The sequence below is a fragment of the Leptodactylus fuscus genome, chromosome 3, assembly GCF_031893055.1.
Source record: "Leptodactylus fuscus isolate aLepFus1 chromosome 3, aLepFus1.hap2, whole genome shotgun sequence".
Lineage (NCBI taxonomy): Eukaryota > Metazoa > Chordata > Amphibia > Anura > Leptodactylidae > Leptodactylus > Leptodactylus fuscus.
The window spans coordinates 109,712,924-109,730,813 of NC_134267.1; the positions used below are offsets into that span (position 1 = coordinate 109,712,924).

At 40.6% G+C, this 17,890-nt stretch overlaps 1 protein-coding gene across 1 annotated transcript in view; it reads right to left on the bottom strand.

The window, feature by feature from the left end:
- Positions 1–17,890, bottom strand: part of CRYBG1 (crystallin beta-gamma domain containing 1) — a 180,277-nt gene that overhangs the window by 58,166 nt on the left and 104,221 nt on the right. The window contains exon 4 of the mRNA XM_075268126.1: positions 1,231–2,912. Coding sequence (XP_075124227.1) covers positions 1,231–2,912 — 1,682 coding nt within the window. The remainder of the gene's footprint in view (positions 1–1,230; positions 2,913–17,890) is intronic.

Below are 17,890 nucleotides of genomic sequence, written 5' to 3' on the forward strand. Positions count from 1 at the left end.
GGGAGAAGTGAATAGGCTAGACACAAATGGCAAATCTGGCATTTTCTTTACCATTAAATTTAATTATTAAATTCCATCTATAATTAAGACTCAAATTTGTGTTACTTAGAAATGGTTCCAATTGATTAATATGTTGGTTGAAATATGTTTCTACAATTATTATACTGCACAAACCTACCTGAAAATCATTACCGTAATATAATCATTAGATCTAGAAAATGAGTCGGACGTGCCAATAAAGCATTTTTTGATTTGATTTGATTTGAGTCATTGTCAAAGTTAATTTCCAACACCCTACACAAGGATCCTGGAGCCAGAACCTAAACTGTGACCACTGGCTGTCCAATCCGCTGCCTCCATGCTTTATAATTTCAGTCTGATGAAAATGGTGTAGGAGACTTTCATCTAATATGTATAGCCACCCAACCCAATGACTAATGCTCAGTTCTTACAAAGTAATGGAGCTCGGAAAAGCTTTGGTTTGCTGTGGTTTAGCTTGTTTGTGCGATTAGATACAAAAGGTGGACATACTCATTGCAGGGGGGGGCGCATATAGTTATTTCCTCAATTTTGTAGAAAACATCTAGTTAAATACATTTACATAAATACAATGATTGTACCAAAAACCTAAATAGTTAACGAATGTACAAATTCTGCTGCTAATTAAAACCAGCCCTGAATTTTATAGCCTGAAACTTGATAAATGTCTCTTCATTACACGGAGTCTGAAGTCTTCAGTGGGGAATTCAATGGTCATGTCTTTCCCAGAACAGTTTAAGAATAACACATAAAAAAACACGAATATTAAACTGATGCTCATATCATTGCAGTCATTGTTATATTTAGGGCACACGGTTTTATCCATTTTTGAAAATGTCAAGGGAATTTTTAGCTACATGCTTTCACTAGGCGGGATGTTAACTATGGAAAAAGTGAATACGTTATAAGCATTTTAGAAGAATACAGTCAAGGGAAAAGTATTTATAGACTGCTTGGAACATATTATTAATGCATCTTGGTAGTGCATTTGGTCGAGAAGGGTTTAACATGTGAAATATCCACTGAATGCTGAGTACTACATACAGTGGTGAACACTGGAATATACAGGTAGATATTTCTAGATAACCTTATTGTTTCAGTATAGGTAAGTTTACTGAAGATTGTGAAATATTATTAAGCAATCAGATGTCAAAGCATTTCCAGAAGCACTGACAAAACATATGTACTTACATGTTGAGCTTGGATGTTACTGTAGACTTGGAACTGTCATTCAGGGAAACGTGAACCTTTGATGCCTGGTTTGTATTGCCTTGAGACTGCAATATATGTTCTCCCTGCTTTGTCCTCCTGTCCACACCACCTTCAGTAATAGCGCGGCTATTCTCTCCGGCAGTATTATATGAGTCTTCTCCACCACATTCAGCTAAGGATTCAGATGCCTTTTCCACGTAGGCGTCTGTTGTGGAAACAGGAACAGGCTGGCTGTACTCGGTTGCTTTGGCAGAGGCTGCTGCAGTCTGATTCTTAAACACAGAATCTCTACCATGTGCCTTGCGATCTGTTGGAGAAGAGGGAGAATTTTTTTTCCTGGTAGGGCTGGAGGCTGGGTGTTGCTGTTTATCTTTGTCTGATTCACCCTTGGGCGACACTTTGTGATTAACTCCCGCCTTTACTTCTTGGTTGGCTGAGGCATGGCCATTAGACTCAGGTGTCAGATCCCTATGCAGAGTATCTGAATACTCCCTAACCCCCTCAAAGTTACTCTCATCAAAAACATTATCTTGTAGCACAGTATTCTCTACTTTACTTTCCTCGTGGCTGCTTTGAGACCTCAGTGAACGTCTCTTCTTCCCCATTTTTCTGGTAGTAGGACTTTTCTCCGGCGAGTCCCCGTTGCTACAAACTTTTACGGATGATTGAGAATCAGTTCCAGTAGTTTTACTTAGGTAAATATCAAATGTTAAAAGCTTTGCATTCTCGCTAGAATTTTGCCTTTTCAGCTTTGCTTGCAGAGGTTCAGTAAAAACCTCCCCTTCAGAAGGACTAAGAGATGGCGAGCAGTCACTTGCAGGTCCTGATTCACTTAAACTTCTACTGCCCCCTGCTGTGTCTGGATACAAGTTCAATTCAGCAGATAGTTGGTTTTTTGCATCACTGCCAGATGCCACCGGTGATGTTACTTTAGAAAAATGTAATTTTTCTGTGCTTCCTAATTTCTGCACAGTTCTTTCAGATATTCTTATTTTTGGATCTGATACTCTGCTGGAGAATTTAGCAGTTTTCTTTGTCAATACTTTGGGAGAACCATTTTTAACAATATGAATTTCCTGTGAAACCCTTCTTACGCTGGACTTTCCTTCTCCATCAGTGGAACTTCGTCTTACAGGTGACTGTATTAATTGTCGGACAATTTTCTCTGTGTTTTGCCTGTCTACTTTCGATGGGCTCCGTGAGAATGCTTGACTGGTGTCTGACAATGCATCAGGGGAATGAACATGACTTTCCGCTTCTGCTACACTACATTCGCCAGGTGTTTGTACTGATACATTTTTATGCTCAGTGGTACGTCCAGCATCCCTACTTCCATTAGAGGTAACCTTTAAACGTTGACCTTCAGGTGATGTAGGCCGAGAAACAGGCTGGGATTGCTGATCTGATGCACTTTCAACACTGGATCCACCAGGAGGGTGGTTTTGAGCTTTCGGGCTGGAGGCTCCTAAGACCTGACCTCTTTTTCTCTCTCTTTCTGAAGACTTGGGAGTCAGTGTCTTTTCATTTGTTGGACTTGTGGGAGACTCGGGGACACCTTTGCTCTGTTTCTTTTTAGTAGAGTTAAACAAATTCCCAAACTTCCCCAAGACAGGTTTCTTTGTGCTGTCTTTCTTAGGTGATTCTGCAGATGGTGATCTAGACTAGAGGGAAATAAAGAAAAGGAAATGTATTTAGTTAAAAATAGGAAACAGGCTTCTACAGTTTCCATTTACAGAGAGGGTGTATCTCTTCTCCTAACATACCGCTGATACATTATCATTATTTATTTAGCCTTTGTTACATGAGTATTTTATTACTTGGTTTCCTAGGTCCTTGGTTCATCACAAATCAACACAATAAATATGTAAAGACTCCTTAATTTCTACAATACATCCCATTATGCTGAGCCCCGTATAAACTATTATGGAACAGCACTGCTAGTAAACAAAAAGTTTATTTCCTGTACACACAGAAAAGCATAGAGTCATTTAGTATACATGATGAGATCTGTAGTACATTGTATGAATCAAACAGAATACCCTGTAAAATGTAATACCACATAAAACAACATTGTTACTATCATATATGTAAGAGAACATTTGCTTAAGATGAACAACCTCCTTTGACACAAGTAAAAGTCATAGAGTGTCATACACTGGAGCACTTGACATTTACAAACTAAGCCATCATTTACACTACTTTTGTTCAGTCTGTTGTTTTGCTCCATCGTAAGATCAATGACTGATGCAAATATGGCACTTTCTGTTTGTAGTTATCATCAAGAAGTTCAGAGTTAGGCTTCATTCACATGAGCGATTGGGATTCCAATTAAGGACCTACTGAACAGAAACTTAATCCACATAAAAAAGCGGTTACTTTAGGAAACCTTCAGACCCCATACTAAAATGGGGTCCGTGTGGTTTCCGTACGAAAAATGTGGAGAGAAAAGTGCTGCTTTAACAAAAATCTACCACTTTGCAAAAAAATTTTTTTCTAAGGGTCATCATATTCTGACACCCATAACTTTTTCATATTTCCATGTATGAGGATGGATAGGGTGTCTTTTTCTGTGGGATCTGGGGTACTTTTTAGTTACCATTTTGGGGAAGGTCTATTGTTTTGATCACTTTTTATTCAAATTTTTGTCAGAGTTGAAACAGTGAAAAAATGGCAGTTTGACACTTTAGATTTTTTTTCCCACTACGTCGTATACAGGAAAAATATTTATAAGTTTATAGACCAGGCATTTTCTATCCTATTTTATTATCCCCTCTAGGGGGCTTGAACATTTGAACATGTCATTATTTGATAGCAAATCCCATAGACTGCAATACAACTGTATTGAAGTCTATGGAACTTGCTAAAAATTGAAAAAAGTTATTAATAAATGTTATTTAGAAAGTTGGAGGTGGAGAGCATGGGGGAGGGGCTTAGCTTAAAATATAGATCCATCCTGGACAACCACAATAAATTTTATTTTTTAATTACGCCAGGGAGATAAAAAAAAAAAAACACAAAAAAATATACTCACCTGTCCCTGGTGCTCCAGTGTCCTCCCAGCACGGGCCGGTCCTGTAGTTCGGCTGTCTTCTTGGGGTCAGTGCACATGGAGGTTTTTTTTTACGCTGATTTTGACGCTGAATCTGCCTCAATATCAGCCTCCAAAAAAAACCTCCCAATATTGGGCTTTTTTTGAGGTGGATTCAGCCTCAAAATCAGCGCCAAAAAACTCTATGTGCCCTGACCCTTGCAGTGGAATTAATAAGGCCACTGGTTGACCTAGGCAGTCACAAGCAGCGCCCCTTCCACTGGAAGAAAACAACAAAGCTGCAGAACTGAACAACCCCTTTAAGTAGGCCAAGCCATATAGTAAAGAGTTTGTCTGTGAATAAACCCACAAGGCTATTTGTACTTTATGCATTATTAATGTGTTCATGTAAACTTAGTTTATACGGTAAAGATCCAGCTTGTTCTTAAATACAAACATTTACTTCATAAATAAAAACTGCCTCAGCCAAGAGCACTCACTGTATAATCTTGTTCATATTAATATAGGTAAGGCTATGTGAAAGTAAAATTACAGCAGTGTACTAATGGATTAAGTCACCTCTGTTTAACTAAAAGGTTAGAAAAATGTTTGCTTTTGTCCATACTGGAACGTTCAAATGGCTTCATAATGGGCTACAGAGACTCATATTCTGTATGGACAAGAGTATGCAGACACTTATATGAGCTTGTTGGGCATTTCAAAAGCAGGGGCGAAGGCTAAGGCCCCACATTGCGGAAAAGCTGCTTTTTTTCATTGTAGATTTTGCTGTGATTTTTTTTTTTTTAAGCCAAAGCCAGTAGTGGATTGAGCAGAAGGGAGAAGTAGAAGAACTTCCAATGTATTTCCCATTCCTCTTGTAGTCCTCTTTGAACTTTGGCTCAAAAAACACAGCAAAATCTGCAACAAGAAAAAATAAGCTTTTCTGCAACGTTGGGCTTTAGCCAAAATGTGATAGTTGGACCTGCTTTTGCAGCTGTAATCCAGAGATCCCCAGATCTCTTCTAGAAAGGCTTTCCATACAATTTTATATTGCGTTTGTGGAAAGAGCACATGTAAGATCAAACTCTGATGTTGGACGAGAAGGTCTAGCTGGAGTTCTGTAGCAAGTAAATGAATAGCAGGTAGGCAATTATACATGGCACAAGATCAGGCACTTGGTGGCTCCATCTTTGCGAGTTTGCTTTCCCTAGCGCCTCATGACTAAGCTGTTGATACTCCTACAACAGCTGCTTCCATGTCACATATCTCTTACAGGTGTCTAGGGGAAGGATCTAGTAGATGAGAAATTTCACACACTGACTTGTGGCAAAAGTGATAACCTATGACAGAGCTGTTTACGTCACTGATCTCTTCAGTATGATTCACACTAGTAGAAGAAATTCTGTCTATGGCGATTGTACAGTTGTGTGCTTTATTTTATGCCTGTAACAATGCAATAGTTTGCAAGGTAAACACCTCATAATTACAGTCTGAGATTAAGAAGAATATTACATAGCTACATATGCCGCCCCAGCTCATAATATGTGGTTACTCTTACCATATGCATTTTTGTCTATTGAGACTGTATGGCTAATCTTCTGCACCTCTTTGCAAAGTGTGTGGCCAAAACTTCTGAACATAGTACTTAGAAGGGATATCCACAGACTTTTAAAATTCTCAGGCCCTCACGTAAAATCTGAAACAGTGCCCACTATGACTTGTCATGTGGCACTTGCAGAGTAACCATCCTCAGATGTTACAAAGTCTGGGTGCAACCATACTTACTTCACAGCATACAATGGGGCAGTGAGGAACTGGCATAGATAGATTTCTATTATAATTTATGGAATCTGTTATAATTAATATTATCCACACCCTGCCCAAATCTGCCCACAATTGCACAATGTGGAGAGTCAGGCATAGAACAGGGGTTGTGGCACACATTTGGTGCAAGAAAGGGCCTTTCCCCAAATGTGTGCAACAACAGCAGTCCCGGTTTCTTTCCTTATACTGCTGCGCTCACTTGCAGTGAGGATTTCCACTGAAACAAGCCTTGGGGTGCCGATGGAGCAGACAGTGACGCTGGGTTCACAGCGTCTGGACTCCGTTCTCAGGTTTCTGCATGCAGAAGACGGAAACTTGTCATGCCGACTCCAGCCGTGAGCGCCGGTGAGCGTTTTATGCTCCCCGCGGCAAAACCGGGTTTTTTTTTAAACCGGACACAGAGTACTGCATGTCCGACTCTGTGTCCGGTTTAAAAAAAACTGTTTCGCCGCGGAGAGCATAAAACGCTCACCAGCCGGACACTTTTCAAACCCATTCAAATGAATGGGTTTGAAAGATGACGGCAGGTTTCTGTCTCCTGCTCAGTTTTGTGCAGAAAATGGAAACCTGCAGAACGGACTCCCCGGGCGCAGATGTGAACGAGCTCTGATACTAATAAAAATGAATAAAGAAATGATTGATAATTAAAACTAAGCGTTTGAAATAAAAGTACTTATTAATAAATACTATCTGAAATATGTGTTTCATCTTTGACTAATACCTCATTAGAAGAGGTTTGTTATGACACCTTGTACTCATTCCAATAAAGGAGGAAATTAACAGGAAGCTCTGGAGCGGATGTGTTATGAATCACAAATAACCTCCTTTAAAGGCTGGGGACATTTGTTAAAATGAGCAATTTGTTGGTCACTATGTTACTTGAGATCACTGAACACCACCCATTATGCTTATAAAAGTATTGTATACCTCAAAAACGAGTCCACAATGGAAGGAAGATATCACTAAGACATTGTAGCTCCTGTTTTCTAACATCTATTAACTAGGCTAAAGAAATGGCTAGGATGCATTTAGAGATGAACAAAGAAGAAATATTTTCTAAAATATATTCGCTCTAATCTCACCTAGAACCTGAAAAGGCAGTCTTGAAAGAAAGAACAATCTCGATGACCTTCAAAGGGTCCACCTACTATATAAACAATTTCCAAGAAATCTAAAGATGGTGTAGATATAAATGAAGAGGTGTGAGATGTAAAGATTACAATAGCAACCCGTGGAAAGAAAAGGAATATAGGTGAGGAGACGTCACATTAAAGACTTGTGATTGTATAAAGGCTATACTTCTGTAACTAGGAGAGCAGCTACTTCATTCATCTTTTTACTTTGATCGTGACATTTGCTATGCACGGCAAATATCATCATGCACTTTCCATATATTATTCTTGATCATAAAAAGGGGTTATGATATTGTGGAGCACATTTGACGGAAGGTCCTTTCCTGTGCCAAACTGATGCTACAACCCCCGTTCTGTACCTTGCTCACTACACTGTGCAAATGTGGGATGTGGAGATTGGGATTGTTTCATGTCAAAACAAAGTTATCAATGTTAATATAATGTGTAACATGTTTTGGCCACATTTTACATTTAATTAAAATTTCCCTTTTGCTTTTCAGGAGAAACTGAATGTTGGTTTCTGTGGAAAGTTTCGGTGAAATGTCTAAAGATCTCCAAGTGCCAAGCAAGGCAAATGGCAAGGCTGGGTTCATTTAGTTACGGCTCAAGAGTACGTGTACATTATTCATGATTCTGAGTTGGCGACTGCAGTACATGATCTACATTATAAATAAGAGACACCTTAAAGGAACCTGTCATGCTGGAATTTTTCATCCAGTTTCATAACAGATACATGACTGACCCCAGTATTATAGATGGAGGTCTTTGGGCATGCATCTTTATCCATCATATGATAATAATAAATTATAATAATAATAAATTTTATTTATATAGCGCCAACATATTCCGCAGCGCTGTACAATTTGTAGAGTTCAAATACAGACAGAAAGATACATTACAAAGAAAGTCATTTCACACAATGGGACTGAGGGCCCTTCTCGCAAGAGCTTACAATCTATGAGGTAGAGGGGGTGACACAAGAGGTAGCAGGGGCGGCATTGCTTATACAGAGGTCAGACACTTTTGTAATAGAGGTGACTGTCATTACATAAACATAAGACTTTATGAGCCGTCGACAGTCGTGTCCTTTAACATGTGGATGGAGCTTGGACATATAAAGTTAGCCTGAGATGACATCATATCATGTGGGAAAATGTGGGAGCAGGGACAGAGGAGGGTTAACGGTTTACGTTAGACATTGTGATAGGCCTGTCTGAAAAGATGCGTCTTTAGTTTGCGTTTGAAACTGTAGAAATTGGGAGTTAATCTGATTGTCAGGGGTATAGCATTCCAGAGAAGTGGTGCAGCTCGGGAGAAGTCTTGTATACGAGCGTGGGAGGTTCTGATAATAGAGGATGTAAGTGTTAGGTCATTGAGTGAATGGAGAGCACGGATTGGGCGGTAGACAGAGATGAGGGAGGAAATGTAGGGAGGTGCGGCATTATGGAGAGCCTTGTGGATGAGTGATAACTTTATATTTTACTAGCTTTTACCCGTGGAATCCGCCTCAAAATCCGCCTGCAAAAAAGGCTCCCATTCATTTCAATGGGAGCCACTCCCTTTTTTTTTCCCCACTAGCAATTTTTTTCAGCTAGCGAGAAAAAGAAGTGACATGCTCTCAGACAGCCGCGGCATCTGCAGCGTGAGACTCACTCCCGATTAGGCCCATTCATTCGGGCCTAATCAGGAGCAGTACGCTGCAACAGGATATGGAAGCACTGCATCGGCATCTCGTTGCGGCTAGCCGCATGGAGAATTCGCGCGGCAGAATAGGTTTTCGCTGTGTGAACAGACCCTAATTCCAACCAGCAGCCTACTGCTCTCAGCACTGCTCTTCACAAGAAAAGTAGGACCTAGATATCAACTACCTAAGGAGAAATAAGGGATTCCTTCTGGTTTGCATCAGAGATTACTGCAGTAAACATAAACAGACACCATCTAGTAAATCTCCATCTTCCACCTAGTTCAGGCAGAGTTAAACTGAGATGTACTCACAGCTACAGAACGTGAGTGGTTTACTTAACCCCCAACAGTCACATTAAAATTGCAAAAACCCTCCCAAAAAAAGTCACTTTTGTTGCAGAATATGAATTTATGGCGCAAATAAATATTGCTGGCACATAACTCTGGTGTCTTATGCCTGGTTCACTTCTGTGTTCGGTATTCCTTTCGGGGAGTCCGCATGGGGACCCCCGAACGGAATACCGAACGCATTAAAAAGCAGTGAGCTTATGAAAGCACATGGACCCTTAGACTATAATGGGGTCTGTGTGTTTTCCATGCGGTCTCCAAACGAGTCATGCGGACAGGAGAGAGTAGTTCATGAAGTACTTATCTCTCCACCTGTTCCGTGCGGACACCACGCAGAAAACACACGGACCCCATTATAGTGTATTTTGGCCTTAAACTAGTAGTAACATTGTATCCCGCTTTCATAAGTTTTTACATTTAATTTCAATTTACGCTCAGTTCACAACTGCGACTGAGTTTCCGTTCTTCGGGTCTGCCCGAAAAAAGCATAAAGAAAAGTCCTGCAAGCTTTTAAGCGGGTTCAGGGACGGAAATCATGAATGGAATGCAGGCGCAGGTGTGACCGAGGCCTTAGCTGTACAACACCTTGTATTTTGTGGGTACATATGAGTTTCTGATCAGTTTTTATTACTTTTGAGATGATCAAAAAACATCAAATCTGGCATCTGAATGTTAAGTTGTATGGTTTTTATCATGATAAAATAAATAATATACAAATTTTTCATTAACAAGAAAGTCTATTTTTTTACTTTTTCTTTCTGTAAAATTACATAGGTACTGCATTCAGCAGCAAATATGCTGATTGTTAATGGAGGCATGAAATGAACAAAAGTCCATAATATCCCCTCCTCAGACCTCGTTCACATCTGCATCAGTACCAAACGCATTTACAAACGGTGTGCAGTGAAAGCACATGGATCCCCATAGACTATAATGGGGTCCGTGTGCTTGACGCGAGATCTCTGCAGGGAACATGCTGACAGGTAAGTACTTCACAATCTACTTTTCTGTCCACATGACTAGTGGACAGAAAAGTAGACATGACAGAGATCTCACGGCAAGCACACGGTCCCCATTATAGTCTATGGGGTCCGTGTGCTTTCATTGCTCACTGCTTGCAAATGCGTTCGGCGGTCCCCATGACTACGGATTACCAAATGCAGATTTGAACCAAGGGTCAGGGGTCATCCAAAGTGACAGGGACAGGAGATATATTTTAAAAAAATCCTTTTCTCCTTACACACTAATCAGTATTATGGGGAACTCGTTGATAAAGTGACACTGTGAGTATATGCACATATTTTTCTGAAATGTATGGATGACATTAGCCAGAATGCCATCCACTTTGCAGGTACTGTAAAATGCAATGCTTTTTGCCGCTGTCAAAGTTTTTTTTAACACTTGTGCTATAATATATATATATATATATATATATATATATATATATATATATATATATATATATATATGATCCATATATGTAAAACAGACACATTTTCCCTCCATTTTTGATTACATTTTGCCAGCTATTTAAATAAATAAATACAACATAAATATAAAGCTCTATGTGCCCCCGGAAAAAAAAAAATCCTCAAAATTATTTGAGTAACCCCAAATAAAAAAAAATGTTGCAGCCCCTAAAACCACATGCTCCAAAAAAAAAAAATAATAAAAAAAAAAAATTATATATATATATATATATATATATATATATATATATATATATATATATATATATATCTGTTCTTGAACTAGAGATAATTGAGCTAGTCCAGAGGTGGTTAAGTTGTCACTTTAAGAGGAGCTGCACCAATAAAGTAAGTGGGAGACAGACCCTGGACAGGTTGGAGAGTAAGAACAAGACTTGGGAGCTGATCCTACTAAACACAGCGCAGACATTCCTCAAATAACTATGACGGCACTCCCCCTACTGGAGCAGAGCTGTCACTGCACACTTGTTTATTTGGGAATGTTCCGTCGTGTACTCTGCAATCCTTTATAGAACAGACAAAGCACAACTAGCCCCAAACACAACACACTACTCAGCTAAATAACAGGCGGAATCTGCCTGTGCGGGAGGACTGTACAGGTGTGCAAACGAGTTTAGGCGGGAAAAAACTACCGGCAATAATAGCTCCATGCTATTTACCACCTGTCAGTCACTGAATGAGTATTTGTACAGCCAATGAGTGTGACTCCCATGTACAGGTACAGAGCGCTCTTCCACAGCTCATACTCACATGAAAGCAGAAGCACAGGTATCCCAGAAGAGCCCAGAGCGAAGCCGCACACTAGCTGAGGTATTCAGCATTCATGGAGAGCTGGACGGTGAAGCAACTGGGAGCAGACTCCAAAGTCCAGGCAGCAGGCTGGCCACAGTGTATGGGACTCCTGCTGGGGAGGAGCTGACCACCTGGCTGCACTATGTGATAGCAAGATAGTCAGTCTGACCGATGTGTGCAGGGTGTAGTCTATGGATATGATAATACTCCTCCTCCCATGTACTACTGCACCACCTGACATACACCTCATGTACACCCAGAAACTACCCACAACACCATATGACATGAGGCTGGACTGCTGCAGGCACAAGACATGACATAGCTCTCACGTAACAATCACTGGAGCAGACTCCTAAAGGGACCTGCCACATGTATGCTATGTATCCTGTGAGGAGTCACCTCTGCAGTACCTGAGCTCGGCCATAGCAGCTAGCTGCTGTACCAATGACTCATTTTCCACAAACAGCCCTCCATTAGGGCCAATTCACACGGAGTAAACGCGTGTATTTTGTCAAAATACACGTGTAAAAATAAGACTCCCACTGACTTCAATGACATTTTTTTACACGTGTCAAAATACACATCAAAATAGACATGTAAAATGTCATTGAAGTCAATGGGAGTCTTATTTTTACACGTGTATTTTTTACACATGTATTTTGCCAAAATACACGCACGTTTACTCCTTACTAGAGTTGAGCGAGTACTGTTCAGATCAGCCAAACAGCACGCACGCATTGAAATCAATGCACGCAGCCGGCACGCAGGAGGTTAAGCGGCCGGCTGCCGTCAAACCGGAAGCACGAGGTGCTTCCATTCATTTCAATGCGTGCGTGCTGTTCGGATCGGCTGATCCAAACAGTACTTGCTCAACTCTACTCCTTACCTTACGGTCTTACCTTTAACAATTCTTTTTTTATCATCCATTAAGGCTCCATGTATCTAACAGCTAATCACACTGACCCCAGGCACATTACTGTATTATAAGTTCTCTATAGAGGGCCATGAGGAAAAAAATCAGGTCAGGTCCTGTCCATTTTGTGGCCTGGTATCATTGATGGAATGTATAGGTCCATGGAGGTGACAGACAACACGTGGATGTTATCCTTGTGACATCCATGTTGTTTTCTCACAGACACATAAATGCACACATTCATGTACATGTAGCCTGAGGTAAATACTTCAGTATTTGACTTCTGGTCGGTAAGCCATTATATGGGCTATGTACTGTGCAGGGAAGTGAGTGCCCCACTATTTGGAGGTGATTTATCAACAACATCACAAGATGCCTGAATTTAGAAGTCAATGAAAATGGAGCCACTTCTGCAAAGTGAGCCATCCTAGATTACATCCTTCATTTTTTTGGTAGCAAAACAAGCACATAATGGTGAATTTATTATGCCTTGTATGACAGGGTATAATATACAAGGCATAAAAAGTTGTAATTGGGGTATGCACAAATAATTGCTTTTTTATTTATTTTTTTCGCTACCTTCAACGCGTTACAGCTTGGAGCTGGTGTACATATACCCTCCAAGTGCAAAGCGCGGTGGAAGATGTGTGCCATTTATGAGGAGGTAGCATGCACCTTGTCATAAATGTGCTGCACTGTATGCAGTGCAGCTCCAGGGTTATGAAGATTATTTTTAATAATACCAGTCTTTATAAATTTGCCCTATAAATTTTATTAATGTCACCTAGTCATCAGTAAGTGATCAGTAGGAGTTAGATACCTGGGGTCCTAGTTGATCAGCTGTTTGAAGGAACCATGGCACTCATGTAAGTGACGTGATATCACTGTTTACATTGCATGGTGCCTAGTTCATAGTGGCTGTGCAATGCTAATTACAAACTCAAGTCATAGAAGTAAATGGGCCAAGACAGTAATCGGCCTCTATGAAACAAATAATGGCAGCAATTTATCAATCCCTGTACGCCAGTCTTCTGGTGTAGAGGGATGATATTTTGGAGCAAGGTCATTTGTTGCGCCAAATGTGTGCCACAATCCCCACTATGCACTTTGATCACCAAATTGTGCAACATCGGCCCCACATATTTATTGTAACTCATGCCAGTAAAGTGGCAATTTTTGTGCAAATTGATATTTTAAAAAAAAATTGCAACTTTTTAAAAAAAAATTGTCCCACCTTCATCACTTTACCGAAAAGGGGATGTAGTGAGTGCAGGCATGAGACGAGGCCATTGGCCTTGTCAAGTTTATCATCATTTATGCCAGAAATATGGTGTAAATGATGAGGAGAATGTACGCTAACTATGACTTAGCGTATATTTCCCCCATGCCACACAGACTGGCATAGGGTTTGCTGCGTCATCTGAGTGCAATTATAACTACATCCAGGTACATAGGTGGTTATTTATTAAAGGGTTTTTCCTGGTAAAAAAAAAACAAAAAAAACATTGTTTAAAAAAATCTGTTAGTGACATTAATAGGGTAATAAGTGAAACCAAATACCTTTATCAATGTTTATCAAAGTGTTGAGTGTTTTCTGGAGTTCTTGGTGAGCTCCTGGCATCTTCCGCATTTATTTACATCCCTAACTTCCTGTTTTGTTTCCTACAAGTTCCAGGATGCCTCACTTTTTCTCCCTCACTCTCTCACTCACATTATTGAATGTCCGGAGGACGCAGATCTGAGTTGAAATCGGGACATATCTCCCACCAACCGGGACTGCGGGACACGTCACCGGAATCGTGAATGTCCCGAGGAAATCGGGACGGTTGGGAGGTATGTCCAGTGAGCAGCGCCGAGCTCCAGCTCCTCGCATAGGTGCAGTACTCCCGCTCGCCGGCTTCAATACGGGTAGTACTACGTCTGTGAGAGGTGCGAGCCTGCAGTACTACCCGCTCGCCGGCTTCAATACGGGTAGTACTGCGCCTGTGCGAGGAGCTGGAGCTCGGCGCTGCTCACTGGGCACAATGACTGCTGAGGGCGCCAGGGGGCCGGCACATGGTGGCGGGCCAAAACCGGGCCCCCCCCCCCCATTTTTCAATTTGGCCGGGCCCCTGACGCCAGTAGCAGTAATACTGGCCTGTCGGCGGCCATGATAACAGCTGTGCCTGGTATTGCAGTTCATTCCCTCTTGAATGAGACTGAGCTGTGAAACAGCTATTTTATTAATGGATGTAACCTCACAGTCACTGAGAAGAGGATGCATTTCTGCGGCCCTTTCAATCCTGTTTGGGATCTGATCTGAAAGTCAGACCCCAACACATCTGATATTGATAAATTTTCTGAAGGGTGTTTTATCTATAAATAATGCTGTTACATGTGTGAAGGAGGCACTATTACAGTAATAATGGCCTAATAGTGCTTCCCACAGGTAACAATCCCAAGCCCCCACATATCATTCAATGCACTTTATTATTAAATTTACTTATAGTATCTGGGCCAGTGAAAGCAGTAAAAAGACACAATGCCAGTATTGCTGTTTATTGATTAGCTTACCTTCCAATCAAATGGAAACAAAATGATGAAAAAGCTGTACGTACCCCAGCATTGTACCAGTATAAACTGGAGCGCTACAGCAATACTGTTTTTACCACACATTGAACTTTTTAAGAAGAAATTAAACAAAATATTGGCAGAATTGCATGTATTCTTTCCATTCCATCCCTTTTAAGTTACTCAGTACTGTACATTAATGTGGTATACAGAATGCAATAAAAAAAAAAAAAAAAAACCACACAACTTGTCCTACAAAAAACAAGCACTCATATGGCTTTTATCAAGTTATCACTCTTGGAAGGCATGGTTCAGAAACATTGGTTGTGACGCCAAAGGTTTAAGATTACGGTGAAATAATTCTTTAGTGCAGTACTGTAAATTAACACTGAAAATGCTTGTTAAAAATTTTTGAGAATACTTTAAATCCTCACAAGTCATTGACTCATCCAGCACCTGATGAACGGATTAAGAACCAAAGACTTATCCTACTAATATTATAAGTGTGAAAGTTTGTGTGTTTGGATGTTTGTGAGTTTGGATGTTTGTTCCTCAATCACGCTAAAACGCCTGGACAGATTTGCGTACAATTTTCCACAAACATAGTTTTCCCTTAGGATTGAGTCACAGGCTACTTTTGGTGCCACTAAACAACATGGCTTCCTAGCAGGAGACTCACAAAAGCAGGACTCCTAGCCCCAGCTATAGACTCACACACACTGCCTGGCATTTCCTGCCTCAACCTGCCTGCACACTCCTTACTGTCACCTCAGGAGTAGCCCTCACTCTACTCACTCACATTTTACATATAGCTTTCCACTATATAACACATCACATTGTCTGTATCACGACATACACAATACAACACGTCACATTGTCTGACACAATACAACACGTCACATTGTCTGACACAATACAACACATCACATTGTCTGACACAATACAACACATCACATTGTCTGTATCAGGACATACACAATACAACACATCACATTGTCTGACACAATACAACACATCACATTGTCTGACACAATACAACACATCACATTGTCTGTATCACGACATGCACAATACAACACATCACATTGTCTGACACAATACAACACATCACATTGTCTGTATCACGACATACACAATACAACACATCACATTGTCTGTATCACGACATTCACAATACAACACATCACACTGTCTGTATCACGACATACACAATACAACACATCACATTGACTGTATCACGACATACACAATACAACACATCACATTGTCTGTATCACGACATACACAATACAACACATCACATTGTCTGTATCACGACATACACAATACAACACATCACATTGTCTGTATCACTAGATACACAATATAACACATCACATCACATTTGCTAGCCCACCAAACTTTTTAAAGCACTTTTACAGTTTCACACGTCTGTGTCCTCCCAATTCTCAAATCACCGCAGACGAAGTCGCGGGTAAAAGCTAGTGTATCATAAAGTGTGCAGTCAGCATTTCCCATCACAAATAGCACTCATACATATACAATAGGAATTTACTATTTACCTTTTATCAAAATGGCATACTCATCTGCTGTCAGCTATACATATCAGCTTCTTCATATACATGTGTGCTCAGTTTGGCTAAGGAGTGTAAGACACTGATGGCAGCGGTTTATCCTCCTATTTAATATATATGGGGGTCTCCCAATTTACTTCTGACAGATCATGTCATTGGGTGCCCCCCCTATACCTCAAATAGTCATGTGGTCCCAACAAGATCATGGGTTAAGGCTAACTTTTACATGCATGGGAATCTTTACGCTAACATGTCACAGTAAGGGTGCATTCACACTGAGTAAACGCTAGCTTATTTTGTAGAGTAAAATTACACTTGTAAATTTTGCTATCCCATTGACTTCAATGACATTTTACAGGCGTATTTTTACAGGCGTATTTTTTACAGGCGTATTTTTTACAGGCGTATTTTTACACTTGTAAAAAAATATCATTGAAGTCAATGGGATAGCAAAATTTACAAGTGTAATTTTACTCTACAAAATAAGCTAGCGTTTACTCAGTGTGAATGCACCCTAAGGTTGGGTTCACACAGTGCATTTTAGTTAAATGGTGCTTTCCGGGCTTCCTGTTCTGTTTTCCTACTATAATAATGCCTTGAGCCACTCGGCGCTGACTCCCTCCCCTTCATCACTCACACACCCTGCCTGTTTCCCTAGCTAGCCCGCCCACTTCCTAACTGACTAAAAACCTCAGCCAATTATACCTGTCTTCCTGTCTTCCAGGCAGGATTTTCTGGGCGTGGGACTTCACATCTTCTGGGTGGCTGGCTGGCAGCCCACACCTGCGCAATAGAGCCAGAGTGCCAGCAATTGCGCATGCATAGGCCATATTCTGTTTCCGATAATGGGAAAATAGAATGTCACAGGAACCTATGCCTGGGGCGATCTAGGTAAATATCCATTTTTGGTGCACTAAGTAATTTAGAAGCTAGTGGGGGAGGGGCATCTTAGATTAAAGAGATCATTTTATGCCAGACAACCCCTTTAATAACTACATGCTTTTGTAATTGCAGCAAATAGTAGAATATTTTACTATGCCAGTAAAACAGAGGTTTTCAATTGGATAGCCTTTTGCTTACAGCTGAAATGCAAAGATGCTAGGCATTACTGCAATTAATAAAATCATTTTCTGTGTGAACCCAGTTTAATGCCATGGTGCCATTTAGAGTATGTTCACACGGTGGAATTTGCATTCCACGTGTGAACATTTCCATGCGGCTAGCCACAACAGGCATCGGCATCCTATGCATCGGCATTCCGCTCTGGATTAGGCCCAAAGAATGGGCCTAATTGGGAGGGAGTC